This window comes from Anabas testudineus, chromosome 9 (genome assembly GCF_900324465.2).
Source record: "Anabas testudineus chromosome 9, fAnaTes1.2, whole genome shotgun sequence".
NCBI lineage: Eukaryota > Metazoa > Chordata > Actinopteri > Anabantiformes > Anabantidae > Anabas > Anabas testudineus.
Window position 1 is genome coordinate 26,307,065 of NC_046618.1, and position 20,664 is coordinate 26,327,728.

A 20,664-nucleotide genomic window follows, 5' to 3' on the forward strand; every position below is an offset into this window, starting at 1 on the left:
CGTCCTTCACCTCGTCTGTCTGGGTCTCATAGGTTTGTACAATGTGCCCAGAATTACATAAAGCGAAACTACAAAGCTGACAAACAGAGTTATTTTTTTTTGGGTGAACTGATGGCAGCAAAATACCAGTTGTTGAAACTGGTATCTGTGCATTCAGGAGACAGATCAACGTGATCGTCCCACTGGACTGTTGGTACGTCCACCAGGATTTGGTCTGATCAGTACCTGCCCTCGGTGGGAAGTGGATTTTGATTTTGAAATGACAAAAAACAAAACTGCGGAAAAAGAACGAGGAAACGTGTCCTGCGCCTGTGGACAGGGAGCTGTTCAGTGTCTTATCCAGGGACACTGACACGTGGCCTGGAACTGGGACTGGGAGTCAAATCAACTGTGCCACAGTCGACAGGTCACACACAGGAATCTTCTCTCAGTGTTACTGTGCACCACACGAGATGTAACAACAACAACAACAACAACAACAAACTCTGTTCTCTTTCAAGGACACGAACACGTTACGCTCTGACACCATCAATCTCTGACTTCACATTTCACTTTGATTAATTTGAAATTATTGATCAGTGCAGCCTTAAGTCCACATGTCAGGTGAATAGATTACTGTAATTTACCTGACAAAGTATGACTCAGCAGTTCTTACGGGTTTAAATCTTCTTCCTTACGGTTTGACCCCTGAACTCTCACCAGGGTCTCTCAGTGACCCTAACCCCCATGCAGCCTTAGTTACAGTTCTCAAAGGTCAATGCGCTCTTTATTACGCTCCATTAATTCCACAGTTCAGCTGCTCAGTGGTTCCTACCCAGGGTCCGATGTTCAGATACTGATGCTGCTTCTAGTGATAATTCTTCACTGAGGAGAGACGAGTTGTATTATCGTGAAATGTAAACTATTACATTTAATTGGCGACAGGTCAAATGTAAAATCCATTCCCTCTGAGGAATCTGTTGTATTCTAATGAATTCTAAAAGCTTTTTTCAAAATGATTTACAAAGTTTGTGAGATGCTAAAGGTCACATACGATACGTATGTTTTTCTCTATTTGGTTTTCATACAGACACTAGTCATCATTAGTCCTTGAAATGAAATAAATTAAACACTGCTGATATCAAGATGTGACACTGGTTCTCCACTGGACTGTCCTCGGCCAGCGTGGACCTGCTGAGTGACGGCTTCCTGTTCAGGCTCAAAATTGATCTGATTGGATGAATTTACCACGAAACTGTTTCTGTCTAAAACCAACTTTCAAATTCTGAAAACAAAGTCAAATTAAATTAATTCTGTGACTGAATATGTTTGATATAGTAAAAATGGATTTAACATCATAGAAGAATGTGTTTGTCAGGATCAGTTGGTAGGACAGTCGTCTACGAACACCAGGGATGGTGGTTTGATTCCCGGTTCCCCCTGATTCATGTCAAAGTGTCTGTGGATAAGACACTGAACGCTGAACAGCAGAGCACAGTGGAAATAAATGTGTGGTTTCCAAACCATGGTTCTACTTTAACAATTCATTATATATGATTATGATTTATCTTCATTCATATGATAAAAGTCAGTAACTTCAATTAAAACTGAATATTGGAAGAATTGTGTGTGGATACTGAACAGCTTTAAAAGAAGCAACATGAAGGATAATGAAGACTAAAATAATAAAGCATTTCTCCACACTGCACTGAATTTGTGCAGCCAAATAATTTTTATCATTGTCCAACAAACTGAAAAATAACAAAACTGATGTCTGGTTCCAAGGTTGCTGATTGTTGTAGAACTGGGACACAGTATTTATTAGGCTGGAACTTTTCCTACTCTGTACTGGGAAAAAACAGGGAGCCATAAACCATCTGCAGTGGATTTGGCACCAAACTGAAATAAGATCATTCCAGAATCGCACCCAGTCTGTTTGTTGAGCGATTTCCAATTCAGTTCTCAATAGTTTCCTTCACAGAGACTCACAAGGGAGATTTCTTTGTCCCAAACACGAGAGTAATTTATAATATCTACAAATGAAATACAGCAGCTTTAAAAAACACATTTGTTCTTGTAGCTGAGACCTTCATCACAAATAATGTGAAGACTATATACACAGAAGCTTTTTATGGCACTAAAAGAATAAAATGCTCACATCAGATATTTAACATTTATTAAACTAATGTAGACAACAGCGGTGTTACACAGTACAACCAGCGAGAAAACACACTCAGAACTGTAATACTGCAATACTATTGGACAGCAACGTATAAATGTATGTTTTTAAAAATACTCCATTTAAATCACCTGTTTATTAGATCACAGTGAATCTGACCTGTGATCTGACAGATACCACGAGGATTCAAACACAACCTTCAATGTAATGTCAGTTTACTTATAGGTAGTAGGAGTAGTAGTAGTAGTAGTAGTTAGTAGTAGGAGTAGGAGTAGTAGTTAGTAGTAGTAGTAGTTAGTAGTAGGAGTAGGAGTAGGAGTAGTAGTTAGTAGTAGTAGTAGTTAGTAGTAGGAGTAGGAGTAGGAGTAGTAGTAGTAGTAGTAGTAGTAGTAGGAGTAGGAGTAGGAGTAGTAGTAGTAGTAGTAGTAGTAGTAGGAGTAGTAGTAGTAGTAGTAGTAGTAGTAGTAGTAGTAGTAGTAGTAGTAGTAGTAGTAGTAGTAGTAGTTAGTAGTTAGTAGTAGGAGTAGTAGTAGTTAGTAGTAGGAGTAGTAGGAGTAGTAGTAGTAGTAGTAGTAGTAGTCTGGACTCACTAGTAACGGCCAAAACCTTCACTAGAAATGCTCAGATTTTAAATTCATGCTCCCCAGATGATAATCCCATTTCCAGTTGCCCTCTTCATTCGTCACCTTAGGGAAAAACGAGGACATGGACAAAACTGATGCATAGGTTTGTTTTTTAAAGTTCTTCAAAAGCAGTGTCTGTCTAATATTTAGTAGATTTTTATTTATCATTAGTTTTGAGTTTTATTCTTTGACCGTTGACTGGATTCCACTATTTATGATCTCAAGACAACGAATCGTGTTCATTTATTTATGACCTCATCGTCTTTTTCTCTTGTGCCGTCAATATTTATTTTTATGGCTCCACAAATAACTAATAAATAAAAATCACAAATAACTAATAAATAAAAATAACTAATAACTAACTGGTTAAATGGATCTGGAGCAGGAACAAGAACATGTGATAAAAACTGAACTGGTTAAAAAAGGACGTGTTAAAAAAGAGACTCAACATTTCCAAATAAACCTTATTTCTTCTCATCGGCACCATTCTGACGACTCCTTCTTTCTGTTTTCACTGTTTCAAGACAAAAATACTTTTTTCCACATTCTTCAAGTCTCAGCCTCAAATAAAAAATTGACTGTGTCGCCCCAGAACACAGGCTCATTAAAACACATTTCTATCCCTGTCATGAAGGTGCCTCGCAGCCATGAGCCTCATTTTAGGTCCCAGTCTGCAGAGTCTACCAAACGAGATGTTAATAGAATTCATGAAAGGAGCACGGTCCTGGTTCAGCCGGACTATTAGTCAGACTGGTCATGGAGGAGATCCAGGCTGAGTTTATTTAGCATCCTTCCTACAGTGAAATTAAATCTGGTCCAGGACTGCTGCCATATGTTTTTTCTTAAAGATGGTGAGTCTACGATGGTCTGTTCACAGACGCATCATTGAATTAATATTTCTTTCTGCATAAAAGCCTCAATATTAGAATGAATTGAATGGAATCAGCACAATATAGGAAATAATACTTAAGACTCAGGCAGCAGCGTTTGGTCTCCTGGTTAATTTAAAGTAGCATCAGCAGTTTTCCTTTTCTGTCTAGAAATGTTGTAAAGTAGTAGTTAAAACGTTGGAAACAGAAAACTCACACACGTTGATACAGCTCCACATTTATCCACGAGCTGCAGCTTTCTTAAGGATTTCTTAAGGTAGTGAGTCACTTTTCCTTCATCAGTCTTATGTACAGTAGGTGTACGTACCAGGAGCTGTGTATTTATTAACATCGACATCATTTGGTTTATTGTTCTTCCACCTCGTGTCCTCATCTGTGTCCTGGTGGTGAAGGTGGAGGGAGGATTGTCTCACTTAATTATCCACATCTCTTTTGTCTCATTGAACTCACAGGGAGCTCGTTGTGTTGCATCTTAATGTGAATTATAACGGAGCTAAAATATATAATCTCTGAACAACATATAGATCCTGTTTGTTTTGGACCTGAATGATCCACTGACTCTGACGCTGAGGCTCTGACACTCGATGCTCCTGTTTGTTCAGCATCTCCAGTATTTGACACTTTATTTCTGTGTCTGTTCAACACATGAAGTCGTTTCTACTGAATCTACACATTCAACAGGACCAGTTGCAGACAAACACTGAGGCAGTGAAGGGCTCTGGAGTCTCTGCTGTTTCTCTGGACTCTGGTTTAACCTCATGAACCGAGGTCACGCGTGTTTACTGGACTGCTTTAAGAATCACATGTGCCGTGACATGAACGTTGACAAAAAGGTCGCGTGTAATTGAAACTGTGACATTGGAGGAGCCGGACCGGCTGAATGAACGATCGTCCTGGTGTCTAAAGATGAACTGATTCTGCCCCCTGGTGTCAGCAGACGAGTCGTGTCCTCACTTTGTTTCATTTCATCGTCTTTAATGTTTTTCTCTTCAAACTTAAACTTCAGCTCTAAGTTTCTTCTTATATCAGTGATGTAGGACGTAAAGTGTAACTGTTACTGTATTAAATCATATTTTCATAGTATATGTTCATGTTTTTTATTCTTGGAGACTAAAAAGACAAAATACCCCAATAATTAAACGGAGTCAGTTCAGCTCTTGGTATCTGACAGACTCACTGGGTTCATGGATTTCGGACCCTTTCTTTCTGGGATGGTTCTACACATCCCACAGAGTCCTCTTTCAATGTTAATACTGTTACTGCACATTTTAAAAAGTACATTTTCCACTGTTCTTTTTTTTTTAACCCTGTCACTAAAGTTATAGACTCCTTCTCCCTGAGAGGCTTTAAAACGTCATAGCTCAGGCTTCGTGGTTGTTGTCACTGACTGTCTAACATGTCAATCTACTGATTCCACACAACTATTTTCTATCAGTGAGTCACAGTAAAAGTAGCAGTACACCGTGTAGTAACTCTTGATGCTTTATCTTCATCATTTAATTGTTGCAGTTGCTGCTGATGAGCTTATTTTATTTATTCACTGATTTAATGAGAAGTTCAGCAGAGAGGAAAGTAACTAGTAACTAAACATGTAGTGATGTAAAAGTACAGTATTACTAGTATGAGTCAGCATAAAGTGCAAATACACAAGTAAAGTGGAGACAGTGAACACGTGTGCTGAGTAACGTTTCACCACTGGAAACAGGAAAAGTTTTTACTGCAGCTTCACTTTTTCCTCAAAGACACAAAGATTTTGACGTCATGGTGAATTTTTTCATTTCACTTTTTTCATTTTATTCCTTTGGTTGTAAATTATAAAAACAAGCTGAGTCGTGTTTACTGTCGTGCTCGTCTCTGCTACAGAACAGGAAACTCACCGATGAACCACCAAAATAAAAAGATGCACAGCTGAGTAATTCTGTCAGGATTCGTGTTTTTGTTTTCAGTGTAGACTGAAGCACGTGTTGCTCTTCAAATACAGACGATGGAGCTTTTACTGGTCACTGTTCCTTCACAAACATCCAGTCGGACTTATTCCAGGTCAGTGCACTTTACACAGGGCAGAAAAAACAGGACATCTGTGTTGTTGTTTGACATCAAATCAGAACAGACGGTGACTTCATGTTAAGTCTTATCAGAACAGCTCCGACCAAACATCACACCTGTGTTAGACGGTGTCGACCTGTAAACAACAGTTAATGTAACACAGGTGTCTGTGCACGTGGTCGAGTGTTCCTGGCTCCTTAATCAGGTTTTAACTGAACTTTATTTAAAGGAACAGCGTTTTCCTCCCTTCCTGTTGCGTCATCAGCAGCGTCTCATCCTTTCTCCTCCGTCCTTCCTCTTTGATGATTTAATGGAATTAAGGTGCGTCTGTGTTTTGTTCCACAGTTTGTCTCTTAGTGATAAACTCGACCTCACATGACCCGTCCGTGTCAGCCACACCTGTCCCTACAGACCAATCAGAAGCCTGAATGAGGACACACCACAGACACGTGAGGATCTCACACAGTTTGACCGTTTGAGACGCGGTCGGTGTTAAAATTAATATGAGGTTGATAAATTCAGGTTTTAATGATGTTGGACTGAGTGAGTTAAAAGGTTTGAGGACAGAGAGCAGTGTCCACGTTAGTCAGTGTCCACGTTGGTCAGTGTCCACGTTGGTCAGTGTCCACGTTAGTCAGTGTCCACGTTTGTCAGTGTCCACGTTGGTCAGTGTCCACGTTAGTCAGTGTCCACGTTAGTCAGTGTCCACGTTAGTCAGTGTCCACGTTAGTCAGTGTCCACGTTAGTCAGTGTCCACGTTAGTCAGTGTCCACGTTGGTCAGTGTCCACGTTAGTCAGTGTCCACGTTAGTCAGTGTCCACGTTAGTCAGTGTCCACGTTGGTCAGTGTCCACGTTAGTCAGTGTCCACGTTAGTCAGTGTCCACGTTAGTCAGTGTCCACGTTAGTCAGTGTCCACGTTAGTCAGTGTCCACGTTGGTCAGTGTCCACGACAGCCTGCAGATTTGCAGCAGACTGTTTCAGGAGCTGCTTGTTTTGTATGTTCGACCGTTGGAGGAAGTTTTACCTCCACAGATCGAGGACCGTCCACTCTGACCTGTGTCTTCAAACAAACCTGCTGCAGGTCGAACTGACAATGGAAACTTTTATGATTTGATGGAGACACTGTGTGTTCACAGAGGGTTTAACCCCTCGACAGTCGTATCGCTGCTCTCCTACTCGGTCTGAACCAGTGATTTAACATCGGGGCCAGTTTCACATTTGAGTTTCAGATCATGAGGTGAAAGTTCTGAATTTCAGCTTTTATTTGCTGGACTTTAAACCTTGAGATGTTCAACAACTCAGAACATAGTGAAAGTCAATAAAAGCTCATTTTTGGATGCATGTTCGCTGTTTGTGAACCTGCAGCTCACTAACGTCTTTCTATGCCTTTAAAGTTTTTACTTTAAGGCACGACGAGTGTGGAAAAGTGGACGAGACACTGGAACCGAAGCTGTTTGAGTTCCAGCTCTGCTGTTGTTTTGCTCCCTCTCCTTGTTTTTATAGGTTTCCTTTATGTGCTGTGGTTTAGACATTAGACGTTAAGTATTACATGAACTATCACAAAGTCGCCCGAGTCACTGACCTCAGCTGTGGAGCTGACACAGTTTCTCCTGAATAGGACCATCAGAGGACAAATATCCCCTAAAGGGATTCATGGTAAATCTTGACTTTAAACTCAAACAGACCTGAAGAGGAAAAACACATTAAGAGTTTATGTTAATTGAATTCCTCCTGTTATTCTGGAGGGTAAATCTTTAAAGCAAAGATCCTACAAATGCTGTTTCCAAAGGTCAGATGGGAACTGAACCAACATACACTAGAAAACAGACGTGCTGCTGAAAATGAAATCTGAACCTCTGTAAAGAGCTCGTGAGGAGACGAGAGAGGACGGAGTGAAAAGATCCAGAATAAAAAAGAAGCTTTAATAGAAAAGTCACAAAGTCACACGCTGAATATTAAACGAATGATCATTAAACACAATCAATCACGATCAATGACGACCCCCCTCCAGGGTTTCAGGGTCTTCTTCTCTGGTTCCGGTTCTGGTTCTGGTTCAGGGGTCGTACTGATGACCCCCCTCCAGGGTTTCAGGGTCTTCTTCTCTGGTTCTGGTTCTGGTTCTGGTTCAGGGGCCGTACTGATGACCCCTCTCCAGGGTTTCAGGGTCTTCTTCTCTGGTTCTGGTTCTGGTTCAGGGGTCGTACTGATGACCCCCCTCCAGGGTTTCAGGGTCTTCTTCTCTGGTTCTCGTTCTGGTTCTGGTTCAGGGGTCGTACTGATGACCCCTCTGATGACCCCTCTCCAGGGTTTCAGGGTCTTCTTCTCTGGTTCTGGTTCTGGTTCAGGGGTCGTACTGATGACCCCCCTCCAGGGTTTCAGGGTCTTCTTCTCTGGTTCTGGTTCTGGTTCTGGTCCCCCCCCCCCCCCCCCACCTTCAGTGTTTCTTCTCAGTTTCCTCCTCATGGCTCATTTCCATGGCTCAGTCTCTATAGGCTGTGGGAATGTGGAGCACTCTCCTCTGATTGGCCAGAGGAGCTGTCCGTCGGTTCAGGCTGTGTTCTGATTGGCTGTCGGTGCCAACCTGCCGTGGTTCTGTCTAATCTCAGTGAGCTGTTGAATCACTTTGTGTTTTCTCAGCTGTCAAGAAGCAGCTCGGTGATCAGAGGTCCGGATCTGAAACCAGAGCTCCGACTCATGAGAGGCTGAGTTTGGACCGGACCAGCTCTGATTAAGATGCAGACCTCGAACAGTTTTCGCTTGGATGATTTCATCGCAGGATGGATCGGAGGTGAGACGAGAATCTGTTTCCAGCGTCCGGTGTTAAATGTGTGGTTCGGGGCTGGAGGGGGGCTGGAGGGGGGCTGGGGGGGCGGTGGGTCCGTGCACTCAGTGACTTTAACTAAACTGAACTTATGTTTGGTTTTTATCAGTAAAGACAGAATCCGGAGCTGCAAAAGGGGGGGGGGGGGGGCTGTAAACACCCCCGAAAACAAACAGACACCTCCAGTGTTCAACTGTGTTCGAGGCTGCAGAGATGAGCAGACACCCAGACTGTGAACGGTTCATTAATCCTGCAACTAGAAAATAGAAAGAGGGGGAGAAACAGGTCTGAGGGGTGGGGGGGCAGTGGGGGGTCAGTGGGGGGAGGGGGAGAGAGTTGCATAAACCCAGAGTTAGGCCTCAATCCGACTCAGGATGGTCCAGACAGAAGCATCAGTTAAACATCAACAGTTCATGTGATGAAGTGTTAAAAACTTTATTTTAAAACTCAAGTCAAACTCATGGTTTCTGACAAAGTTTGAAATCAGACACTGAAGCTCGATCAATAGAAACTAAACAGAAGAATTCAATATTTGACATCGACTGTTTGTTTTCAGACGTTCTGCTTTTTAATTTGAGCTGTTTTAACTTCATTGTTGTTCGAGATCAATCCGTTACTTTTACAGTTAGTTATATATATAAATATATTTATATATATATTTATATTATACAGTTCAGCTACATGCTTTGGACCCAGTAGAACCTGCTCAGGACGGTTCAGCAGCAGCAGCACGTTTCTTTTAACCTTTCACAGAATCAGAAGCAGAAATAAATAAAGCGGCGTTATTTATTATGTTTGTTCGACAGCCTTTAAATAAATGAGCTCAGTTAATGTCTTCATGTGTTCTGTGCTGTGACGCTGACTGTACCTCAGGTAACGGCCTCTGATGCAGCACTGAACAGATTCTGGATCAAGCTCAGTGCTGCATCATGAAATCTGGATCTCAAGTCGTTTTCTTTTTGACGGGTTCACCGTGTTCCCAGGTGGGACGCCTGGTGCTGTGAGCTTGTGCACATCTCAGGTGGAACTGAGGGTTAATAAAAGAACAGTAGCTCCAGTGATTTATCTAAGAAGTGCATCATCAGCCAAATTAACAGTAACTAAGACAATAAATAAACGTAAAGCGTCTGTTTGAGATGGTTTCATGTTAACGTGTCTTATTTCTGAACATGAACTGTTTTCTTTCTCTTCTGGCTGCAGGAGCCTCCAGTGTGGTGGTGGGTCATCCACTGGACACGGTGAAGGTACAACAACAGCAGCTCCATCGATCCCACACTTCATACGAAGAACAACATGTTCTTCTGGCAAATCTGTGTTGGTGTTGAGGGAAACTGCAAAGTTTAAAAAGGAAATGATGAAGGTTCATTCTAAGAAGTGAGAAATATTAGAGACAGTTAAGTAGCTGTGGCTTCATTTGATCAGTTCCTGGTAAACGTTAACAAAAGAGGTAGACGTTTAAAAGTACACAGACATTTATCTGAAACTCTCGAAAGAAAAGAAAACAGAAGCTTGAGTTCAGTCTTCTGGAGGAAACGGATGGAAGCTGAAACACTGAGGTTCATTATTGACACTCGTGTTTCTCTGTGGTTCAGACGCGACTCCAGGCGGGAAAAGGCTACAGGAACACTCTGCACTGCATCCTCACCATCTACAGGAAGGAAACGGTACCGAACTCCTCTCACTGTGAATACTCTGATCTATAATACTCTGATCTATAATACTCTGATCTATAATACTCTGATCTATAATACACTGATCTATAATACTCTGATCTATAATACACTGATCTATAATACTCTGATCTATAATACACTGATCTATAATACTCTGATCTATAATACTCTGATCTATAATACACTGATCTATAATACTCTGATCTATAATACTCTGATCTATAATACTCTGATCTATAATACACTGATCTATAATACACTGATCTATAATACTCTCATCTCTGATCTATAATACTCTGATCTATAATACTCTGATCTATAATACTCTGATCTATAATACTCTGATCTATAATACTCTGATCTATAATACTCTGATCTATAATACACTGATCTATAATACTCTGATCTATAATACTCTGATCTATAATACACTGATCTATAATACTCTGATCTATAATACTCTGATCTATAATACACTGATCTATAATACTCTGATCTATAATACTCTGATCTATAATACTCTGATCTATAATACTCTCATCTATAATACTCTCATCCATAATACTCTGATCTATAATACACTGATCTATAATACTCTGATCTATAATACTCTGATCTATAATACTCTCATCTATAATACACTGATCTATAATACTCTGATCTATAATACTCTGATCTATAATACACTGATCTATAACACACTGATCTATAGTACACTGATCTATAATACACTGATCTATAATACTCTCATCTATAATACACTGATCTATAATACTCTGATCTATAATACACTGATCTATAATACTCTGATCTATAATACACTGATCTATAATACACTGATCTATAATACTCTGATCTATAATACACTGATCTATAATACACTGATCTATAATACTCTGATCTATAATACACTGATCTATAATACTCTCATCTCTAATACACTGATCTATAATACTCTGATCTATAATACTCTGATCTCTAATACTCTGATCTCTAATACTCTGATCTATAATACTCTGATCTATAATACTCTGATCTATAATACTCTGATCTATAATACTCTGATCTATAATACACTGATCTATAATACTCTGATCTATAATACTCTGATCTATAATACACTGATCTATAATACTCTGATCTATAATACTCTGATCTATAATACTCTGATCTCTAATACACTGATCTATAGTACTCTGATCTCTAATACTCTGATCTATAATACACTGATCTCTAATACTCTGATCTATAATACTCTGATCTCTAATACTCTGATCTATAATACACTGATCTCTAATACTCTGATCTCTAATACTCTGATCTATAATACACTGATCTATAATACTCTGATCTATAATACACTGATCTATAATACTCTGATCTATAATACACTGATCTCTAATACTCTGATCTCTAATACTCTGATCTCTAATACTCTGATCTATAATACTCTGATCTATAATACACTGATCTCTAATACTCTGATCTATAATACTCTGATCTATAATACTCTGATCTCTAATACTCTGATCTCTGATACTCTGATCTATAATACACTGATCTTTAATACTCTGATCTCTAATACTCTGATCTCTAATACTCTGATCTATAATACACTGATCTATAATACTCTGATCTATAATACTCTGATCTATAATACACTGATCTATAATACTCTGATCTATAATACTCTGATCTATAATACTCTGATCTATAATACTCTGATCTATAATACTCTGATCTATAATACTCTGATCTATAATACTCTGATCTATAATACACTGATCTATAATACTCTGATCTATAATACTCTGATCTCTAATACTCTGATCTATAATACTCTGATCTATAATACTCTGATCTATAATACACTGATCTATAATACTCTGATCTATAATACACTGATCTATAATACTCTGATCTATAATACACTGATCTCTAATACTCTGATCTCTAATACTCTGATCTCTAATACTCTGATCTATAATACACTGATCTCTAATACTCTGATCTCTAATACTCTGATCTCTAATACTCTGATCTATAATACACTGATCTATAATACTCTGATCTCTAATACTCTGATCTATAATACACTGATCTCTAATACTCTGATCTCTAATACTCTGATCTATAATACACTGATCTATAATACTCTGATCTATAATACACTGATCTCTAATACTCTGATCTCTAATACTCTGATCTATAATACTCTGATCTATAATACTCTGATCTCTAATACACTGATCTATAATACTCTGATCTATAACTGCAAAGCTCTGAGTACTAGTACTGTCAGCAGCACTGTAGTACTGTCAGCAGTACTAGTACTGTCACCAGCACTGTAGTACTGTCAGCAGTACTGTAGTACTGTCAGTAGTACTGTAGTACTGTCAGCAGTACTGTAGTACTGTCAGTAGTACTGCGCCTGGAGCGAGACTGATCCCGAGTGTTCTGGAAAACTCCAGAAAGGTCGATGTGCTGTTAAAGCTGCACTGAGAACTCAAGACGTGTTTTCTCTCAGCTGTTCGAGTCCATTTCAGGCTCCTGACCCACATTTGGACCTTGTGTTGGTGTCGAAGTGAACGAGATTTAACGTTTGTATGTCTGTAATAAAGACTGATATAATAATAATTATTATTATTGTTATTATTATTATTATTATATAATATATATAATTATATTATATTATAATAATTATTGCACTACCTGCTGCTGCTGTCTTTAAGTCTTTCCTACAACAATATTTCATTCAGCGGTTTTGTGGATTGTTATGGGACAAAGAGTCCGGGGTTCAGGTCGGACTTTAATCCTCGTTGAGTTGTGTTTGTGAAGAGAGAAGATGATACGTGACGTGAGTTAGTCGTGTTTGTCCAGTGACACACTGTGAGCTGTAATAAGCATCGACTCTGCTCTTTCGATTTGCTCAGACGTGCACAGCTGTGTTTGAGTTTTAACACGTGTCCCATCTTCAGCCCCCTCCCTGCTTGGAAGAAAAACTTTCCTTTTGGCAGCAACTTCACCCCATTTTTCATTCTTTGCATTGTTGGCACAGTCGAACAAACACCAAGTGGATCCTTGATTTAAAGTTTCTGCTGTCGTTTCTTCTTTCTGCTGATGTTTTCTGTGAATTATTAACATTCACTCTGAAACAGTTTCCTTTGGTTCTGTCTTTCAGGTCATGGGCTTCTTTAAGGGCCTGTCTTTCCCGCTGGCCACCATCACCGTGTACAACTCAGTGGTGTTTGGCTTTTTCAGTAACACTCAGAGACTCATAAGCAAGTATCGCTATGGTGATGGGTGGCACCCGTGTGGCATGCTGGACCTGACGGTGGCCAGCATGCTGACCGGACTGGTGTCAGTGGGCGTGGGAGCCCCGGTGGACCTGGTCAAGATCAGACTGCAGATGCAGATGCAGACGCAGACGGTTCTAGCAGGTAAATCCAGGTTTGTTTTTTTGGCTTCAGGTGTTTGTTTTTCCCTCTTTGGCAACAGAACGAGGAGCAACAGTTGGTTCCAAAGCAGAAAAGATGTGTTGGGTCTGAGTAGTGAAGTAAAAGCGATGTGCAGACGCTTCCATCCTGGTTGGAATTTGTCGTTGTCTTTGGTTTTGTTTGGAGATTTAAATAAAAAATAATCAGGTCAGAAATGATCAGTCACCGTTTGGTGCAGCCCTCGACTTCTGATCACACTGGTTGCTGCCTTTCTAAACACATATGATCTACACACTGGGCTGTCCCTGAACGCAGCACACTGGAGAGATGGCACAAAGGGAAGTGACAGGTCATCTGACAACAGGAGACGTCCGACCTCCAGGATGCTGTATCGAATTTGAGAGGTTCCCGTTAAAGTGCCGGTGTTCACGATGAAGTTCATGGTTCTCAAATATCCACAGGTCAGGATGACACTACAGCCTCGTGGAGAGAAGACGTCGCTGACTGACCGTTTATTGGTCTGAATCATTTTTACCTTATCAAAGTGATGAGATCAGCACATTCTGACCTGGTTACTTCATCTGCTGGCCACAGTTACATGATGGAGAGAGGTCAAACGAGACTCCGCCCTGGATGGATCATCTTAGCGTCTGCGTTTCTCTTTGTTTGTGGTGTTGAAATGTGGCTGTTAAATGTTATGTGACTCAAGCACTTGAACTATGACCTGTTTCCACAATGAGAAATGTGGAAGTGGCAGCGAAGTGCTGCTTTTATTCAGTGATTAGCTTCATATTCACATGTTCCACTGGTTTATTAGTTAAGTTAATTAATCAATCAAGTTACCAGGTGGTGAGTAGACGTGCAGAAACAAACTTACAGGTAACATCCTAAATAAATGTAAACACAGCTGTTTACTTGCAGTTACTGTTTACTTCTCTGGAAATGAACAATAAACTCTTTTTTACTTAATCAATAGTGAAAAAAGTCTAAAACTGAACTGACAGTTGAAACGGGAACAACAGCAGCTGTTGAAGATGTTGTTAAACTGAAGCTAAAGACGTGGCCACGCCGGCTCTTTGGCATGTTGAGCACAGATGTAAACATGACCTGAGGAGGTCACTGATGCTGGAGCAGGAATCTGACACCAGGCTGCTGCAGTGGATCAGTGCTGACGTGTTGTCAGGAACTCTGTGGTTTTATATTTACTATATTTTGATTCTTAAAGACACTAAAGTCAGTGATGAACCTGCTCATGTTAACTGAGATCTGTGAATTCCAAACCTTCTTCATTAGACCAATCTGGGCTCAGTGAATCTGTGAATTCATAAAAACTACAGACTGCTCCTTTAACGCAGCGGGCACTGCGCATGCTCGGTCACGTGGTTTAGTTTGAATTTCCTTGCTAGCTCGTTGCTACACACGACAACCTCCTGACTTTGGACTGTAGGCGGCTGTTTGACACGTTTCTCATGTCTGGGACAGAGTCTGACTCACACGAAGAGATTGTTGGATGTGATGGACTCACAGAAACGAACTTTAATAAACTGGATGATTCGGAACAGATGTTCAGAGGGAGAGACTGGCTAATGCTAGCGTCGGCTAACACGGAGGTGACACATGGAGCAGTGAAGTCCCATCACAGCAGACTGTCGGTGAAACAGATCCAGTCCTTCATCCTCTAATGTTGAATTTACACAAGCTGGGAAGGTAAACATAACGTTTCCAGTACGTTTAAGAGAATCCTGTCGCCTTTATTTATTTGTGCTTCTCTCTCTCATTGAGACAGAATCCAACTTTAACTCCATCCTCAGTGTTGGGACGTGTGATTTATTTCAAACTGTGACCAGCCGAAGTTCCTGGGTTGGAGGTTAAACCTTCAGTTCATCACCCCGAGGAAAATATACAGTGCAATCATTAAAACAACTGTTACCTGTTGCATTTCTCCACATTTGTCCTTCAGATCAGTGTCATTACATTAAATATACTTTTTAAAAGTATATTTAATGTTGTACTGAGCAGATCGTATTGTGTTTGTTTATAGAAGACATGTTTTTGCAATATGAGAACAAAATACACTACTAGATTAGATTAGATTGGGATTAGTTTGAACACTGGTGGTTCATTAAAGCATCTTCTATGTTTAATTTCTGATCTACAGAGAACCTACACCTGGCTGGCAGCGTCTCAGATGGCACCAACATCCCTCTGCGCTCTGTTGACATTCCTGGCCAGCGACTCTACCGAGGCCCCATCCACTGCATCAGCAGCATCCTGCAGACAGAGGGTCTCCAGGGCCTGTACAGGGGGGCTGGGGCCATGATGCTGAGGGATATTCCTGGATACACGCTCTACTTCATCCCCTACAGCGTCTTCTGTAACCTGTTGAAGCCGGACGCCACGTCCAGCCCTCATCCCTGTTCCATCTGGCTCGCTGGAGGTTTGGCAGGTAGACGTCTCCGTCACTTTGATGATGTTGAACTGAGAGGTTCCCTGAGAGGTTCCCTGACTGACTGACAGCATAGGATAGATAATGTTTATTACATCAAGATTTAAGTTTGTGTCAGTTTGGGCCTCATGTAGTTGTTGGTATGAACTTGGATCAGATGACGTATGTTGGTCTATATATCAGACAAGAAGACATGAGGCTGGACGTGATATTTGTTACCTATGTTCTACTGTGATCTTACACATTTTCTCCATAAATCATTTGTTTATAAAAAATTCTATTTATTGGTTTATTACACAAGGTCATTAACAAACAATGCTGTGAATGTTTTATTCATGTTTCAAAGATATTATTTAAAACATACAACACAGAATCATGAATACTGTAATAGACAGGATTGATCACCTTTATTACATCATTACATGTTGACTACACGAACTAAAGGTTGTTCTGTACTTCAGGGTCCATTTCCTGGGTCACAGCCACCCCGGCTGACGTGGTGAAGAGTCGAATGCAGGCCGACTCTCAACGGCAGAGGAAGTACAGAGGAATCTTACACTGCATCATCCACAGCTACAAGACAGAGGGAGCACAGGTGAGTGAAGCACAACCACAGACATAACATGTACAGTAAAAGAGACGCTGTGCATTTAAAAAAAACTCAAAGAAAGAAAAGTTCAGTTTGAGTATGAACACACAAAGGTTCAACAAGAAAAGTTGTGTAAAAATGGACATATGGTCGTAGCTCATTGTACATATGTGCCTCAGTGAAAGTCACAGTCTGTACAACGTCCACCTCTGTTCTTAAACTCACTCAGAGTTGTACAGGTATTTTTGCCGTAGTGAAGACATTAGCTCCACATCAGCATTTCTAGTTTGAATTTGTCGTCTTCACACCTTTCATCTTCACCAAAGACACATATGAACAAACACAATCAATCATGAGCATGGACAAGTTGCATTGTGGTGGGAAAATGTTTGGCAAGGTGTGAATTTTGTCTGAATGGCTTCAGAGACAAAAGCCACCTTTAGCAGTGGCCCAGTCAGAGCTCAGACCTCAACCTAATAGCAATGCTGTAAAGTGACTTGAGCGCCTGACGTCCTAAGAATCAGTCTGAGCTGAAGCAGTTTGAGGAAGAATGGTTTGAAATTCCCCATGTAAATGTAATTGTGCATGTCTAATCCACAGCTACAGGAAGAGCTTGTTGCTGCTAAAGATCACATTTCATCACCACTTCATGCAGGAAAGCATGACATTAAAATAGTTTACCTACCTACTTCAAAATCAATAATGGATCTGCAGCCGAGTTCAGCGTTCATACTGTTGATACAGTCAAAGGTTACAAAATGTAGACAAACCTCAGTAACTCTGAAACAAACAAACAGTCATATGATCAATAACAGAAGGTAAGCTGTGTTCTGAGAAAGTGGTTTCTGACTTCATGGTCACACATCACTTGTTCAGGTTATCACAGGACGTCTCCTATGAACCACACTGATTTTAGTTTAAACAACAAGACTGTGTTATGATCTAATGTTTTGAGACGTCAATACACACAACACACAATAATAATCAATAAAATCTTTTTTAGCAATTTGTAGCACATGTTGAAAGGAGGAGGAGAAACAAGACACATAAACCTTAAATTTTATACGGCTGCATTTCCTTCAGAACAGACAGTTTACTGTTCCTTTGAAACTAAATCATTAACAAATCTGACTGAATGTTGCAGCTTCATCTTTAAGAGACGTCATAACTGATGTAACAGATATTAAATCGATTTACTAATAACTTCACTTTCAATTTAACTTTTTTTTTTTTTTTTACTTAAAACACCTGAGTCATGTTAATGTTTTTAGCAGCTTTAGCTTTTTCTATGGTTACAGGTAAAGTGTGTGTGTGTGTGTGTGTGTTAAAAATGAGCAAAATGAAACAAAATGTAACTCACCAACGTCTTCTTTTGTGTTCAGGTCTTCTTCCGTGGAGCATCAGTCAACGCCATTCGAGGCTTCCCAATGTGCGCCACCATGTTCCTGACCTATGAACTCTCCTTGCAGTTCTTCAGGAGTCTTCAGGACAAAGAAAACATTTTTGTGGTAAAGGAATGACACTCGGTGTTCAGGCAAAGAAGCACACAGCGAACAGGCCCCAGATTTTAGAGCCAAGCAATTCGAAGCAGTTCATAGCGGCTGCTTAGTTAATGCGAACAGGACAACGTCAAAATCTTAAAGATTTAGGACACAAAAATCATCCATGTGAGAACACAGCTGACATGAACAATGTCCAGACCTGATTATTCCGATTTTTAGAGACATGTATATTCAGTATTGAGACATTCACATTTCGCTCTCTGGGCTCTGGGTTTCAGCACATTGGAACAGTAGTGTTCCTACATGACTGTAGACTCAGTGTTAGTACCTCTGTTGACCGGAAGGTACTATTTAAAGTGCAGTGGCATCGTAAGCATTAGTAGTAAAGGGGGAAGGAAGCAAAGGATCCATTGTCGCCTTTGTTGCTCAGGCAAGAGAAGTCATGTTTAAAGAAGCCTTTGATATTGGACAGCCTTGTTGAGACCACCGGTGAAATGCGTCCTGTGAAGGGTGCAGCCCCTTAATTGAGACCTAGGAGAGCATCAAACGATGATGTCAGAGACTTTCCACTGAAAAAGGGAAAGTGCACGTGTGTTGTTTAAAAAGCCGTATCTCACACTTGTTTGTACATCGATCACGTGTAAACCGAGTCTCACATTGAAGCTGAGATTTGATCATTTAATGAAGTATTGGCTATTTTACTTCAAATCAAATGTACGGGTGCACAGAGCCTAAAGAACGATTTGTAAATGTTCAAATACTCAACATTTAAACTTTACTGAGTGGATCATGCTAAAGCAGGTTTTAGGCCACAGCGGGGAAAAAATCTGGATGTTTTGTTCAAAACAAAAACAAAAGTAATCTGAAGGCATTTTACAGTGTGAGGTTTAAGAACACTGAGTTTGGATTTGTGTTCGCAGTTCACTGAGCACTCTTTCGACATAATGAAGGTAAAGAGGACACATGGATGATTCTGGAGTCAGCTTAGTCATTATCTTGATGCAAATATACCAAAGAGCGCTGTGTGCTCCTTTAAATTAGTTTTGGTGGAGATGGTGAGTTTGGATCCGTCTGACCTGTAACAGATGTTTACCTGGGCAGACACTCGACTTGCACACCTGCACCTTCATCATGGAAGAGACATCTCTGTGAGACCTGGGAAGAAGAAACATTATAATACTGTTATTACACAGTATTAAACAGTTTGCATTGATTTGGTGATTTTTATGGCAGAAGCTTTTGTGATATTCAGGTTTAAACCAGATTAAATTTTTGTTTTCTTACATGAAATAATTCAAACAAGTAAAACACAATTTAGTTTCTCCCTGCTGCTGAAATAAGGACCTACACACTTAAAAACATTATATCTTATCCGTTTGTTTGCCGTTTGACCAGCACCTCGACACATCAGTGCTTTTGGTCACCATCAGGTGATTTTTAGTCATTTCAGTGAGTGTGGTTAGGAAGGGAGCAGTGCAGATAATTTTATAGGGATGTATCATTTAACTAACACAATCAAAAATAGAACTTTTTAGTACGTATTTAATCACATTTAATTAATTATACTTTAATTATTAAACCTAGAATTAAAATTAGGTAAGTTTGCAATAAATTAACTGCTCTTATGTTGCATTGAAAGGTTCTGTGTAGTGTTGAAATGACTCCATCTGCTGTTTGTACAAATTTCTGTTTCTTATATTAAGAAAAGTACATTTTAAGTTAATTTTAACTTTTCCCCTAATACTGTTTTAATGAGCCATCATGGTACAGTTGATGCTTTTCCAAGTGTGCAGCATAAATGTAGAACTACTAATATGTTTACAGCTAATGATACAGGTTTGTTCTAATCTGGAGAAATCATTGTTTTATGAGTAAAAACTAAGAGTCACATTAAGTCTTTTCTTTTTTAACATGAACATCTGAGCCAACTCTCATTTCTGAGTGAATAACTTTGGAGGAAATGTCTTCATCTGCCTCATAGTTAAATTGTAAATGACTTTAGTGTCATGTAAATACGTATAAATATTAACTGCCAATTCACATGGTGGAGAACCACAGGTGTCTTACTGTACATAAATAAAAAGCTTTAAACACATCAGAGGTCCTGCTGCTTCTTTGCCTCACATGCAACTTGTGACCACTCATCACATGACAGCCTGTCTCGAGTCAACAACTGCATAAAGATAATAAGCTATTACCAGATAAACATGAATCTACAGGTTATGTTTACATGTCTTAAAGATATTTTCATTCTGTTAATGAGCGACATGGGAGGAATCAGACTATCAGCAGGAATGCAGGCTGCTGATAAGTGTCACTCTGGGTCACTGCCATAACTACAGTAACTATGTGATTGTAAGTCACCTTTGATTAAAGAATCTGCCAAATGACTAAATAAAAGTATAAATGTACTCCTTGTTTGTGTACTTTAACCTCAACATGCCTGTAATGCTATTCAGTGTCCACTAGATGGGAGTC

The 20,664-nt window shown here is 39.9% G+C and overlaps 1 protein-coding gene across 3 annotated transcripts; it reads left to right on the plus strand.

Annotated features, from left to right (window-relative positions):
- The first annotated feature begins 8,341 nt into the window (after nt 1–8,341).
- On the plus strand, nt 8,342–20,281 carry slc25a48 (solute carrier family 25 member 48). Of its 3 annotated transcripts, XM_026344138.2 has the most exons (7): nt 8,342–8,506; nt 9,740–9,783; nt 10,132–10,203; nt 13,394–13,652; nt 15,808–16,095; nt 16,557–16,690; nt 18,067–20,281. In XM_026344138.2, the coding sequence occupies exons 1-7, from the start codon at nt 8,452–8,454 to the stop codon at nt 18,202–18,204; spliced, it is 990 nt and encodes a 329-aa protein (XP_026199923.1). In that variant the 5' UTR covers nt 8,342–8,451; the 3' UTR covers nt 18,205–20,281. The 3 variants fall into 3 exon arrangements, with proteins under 3 accessions (XP_026199923.1, XP_026199924.1, XP_026199925.1); XM_026344139.2 differs by lacking the exon at nt 10,132–10,203; XM_026344140.2 differs by lacking the exons at nt 9,740–9,783; nt 10,132–10,203.
- The last annotated feature ends 383 nt before the right edge of the window (nt 20,282–20,664 follow it).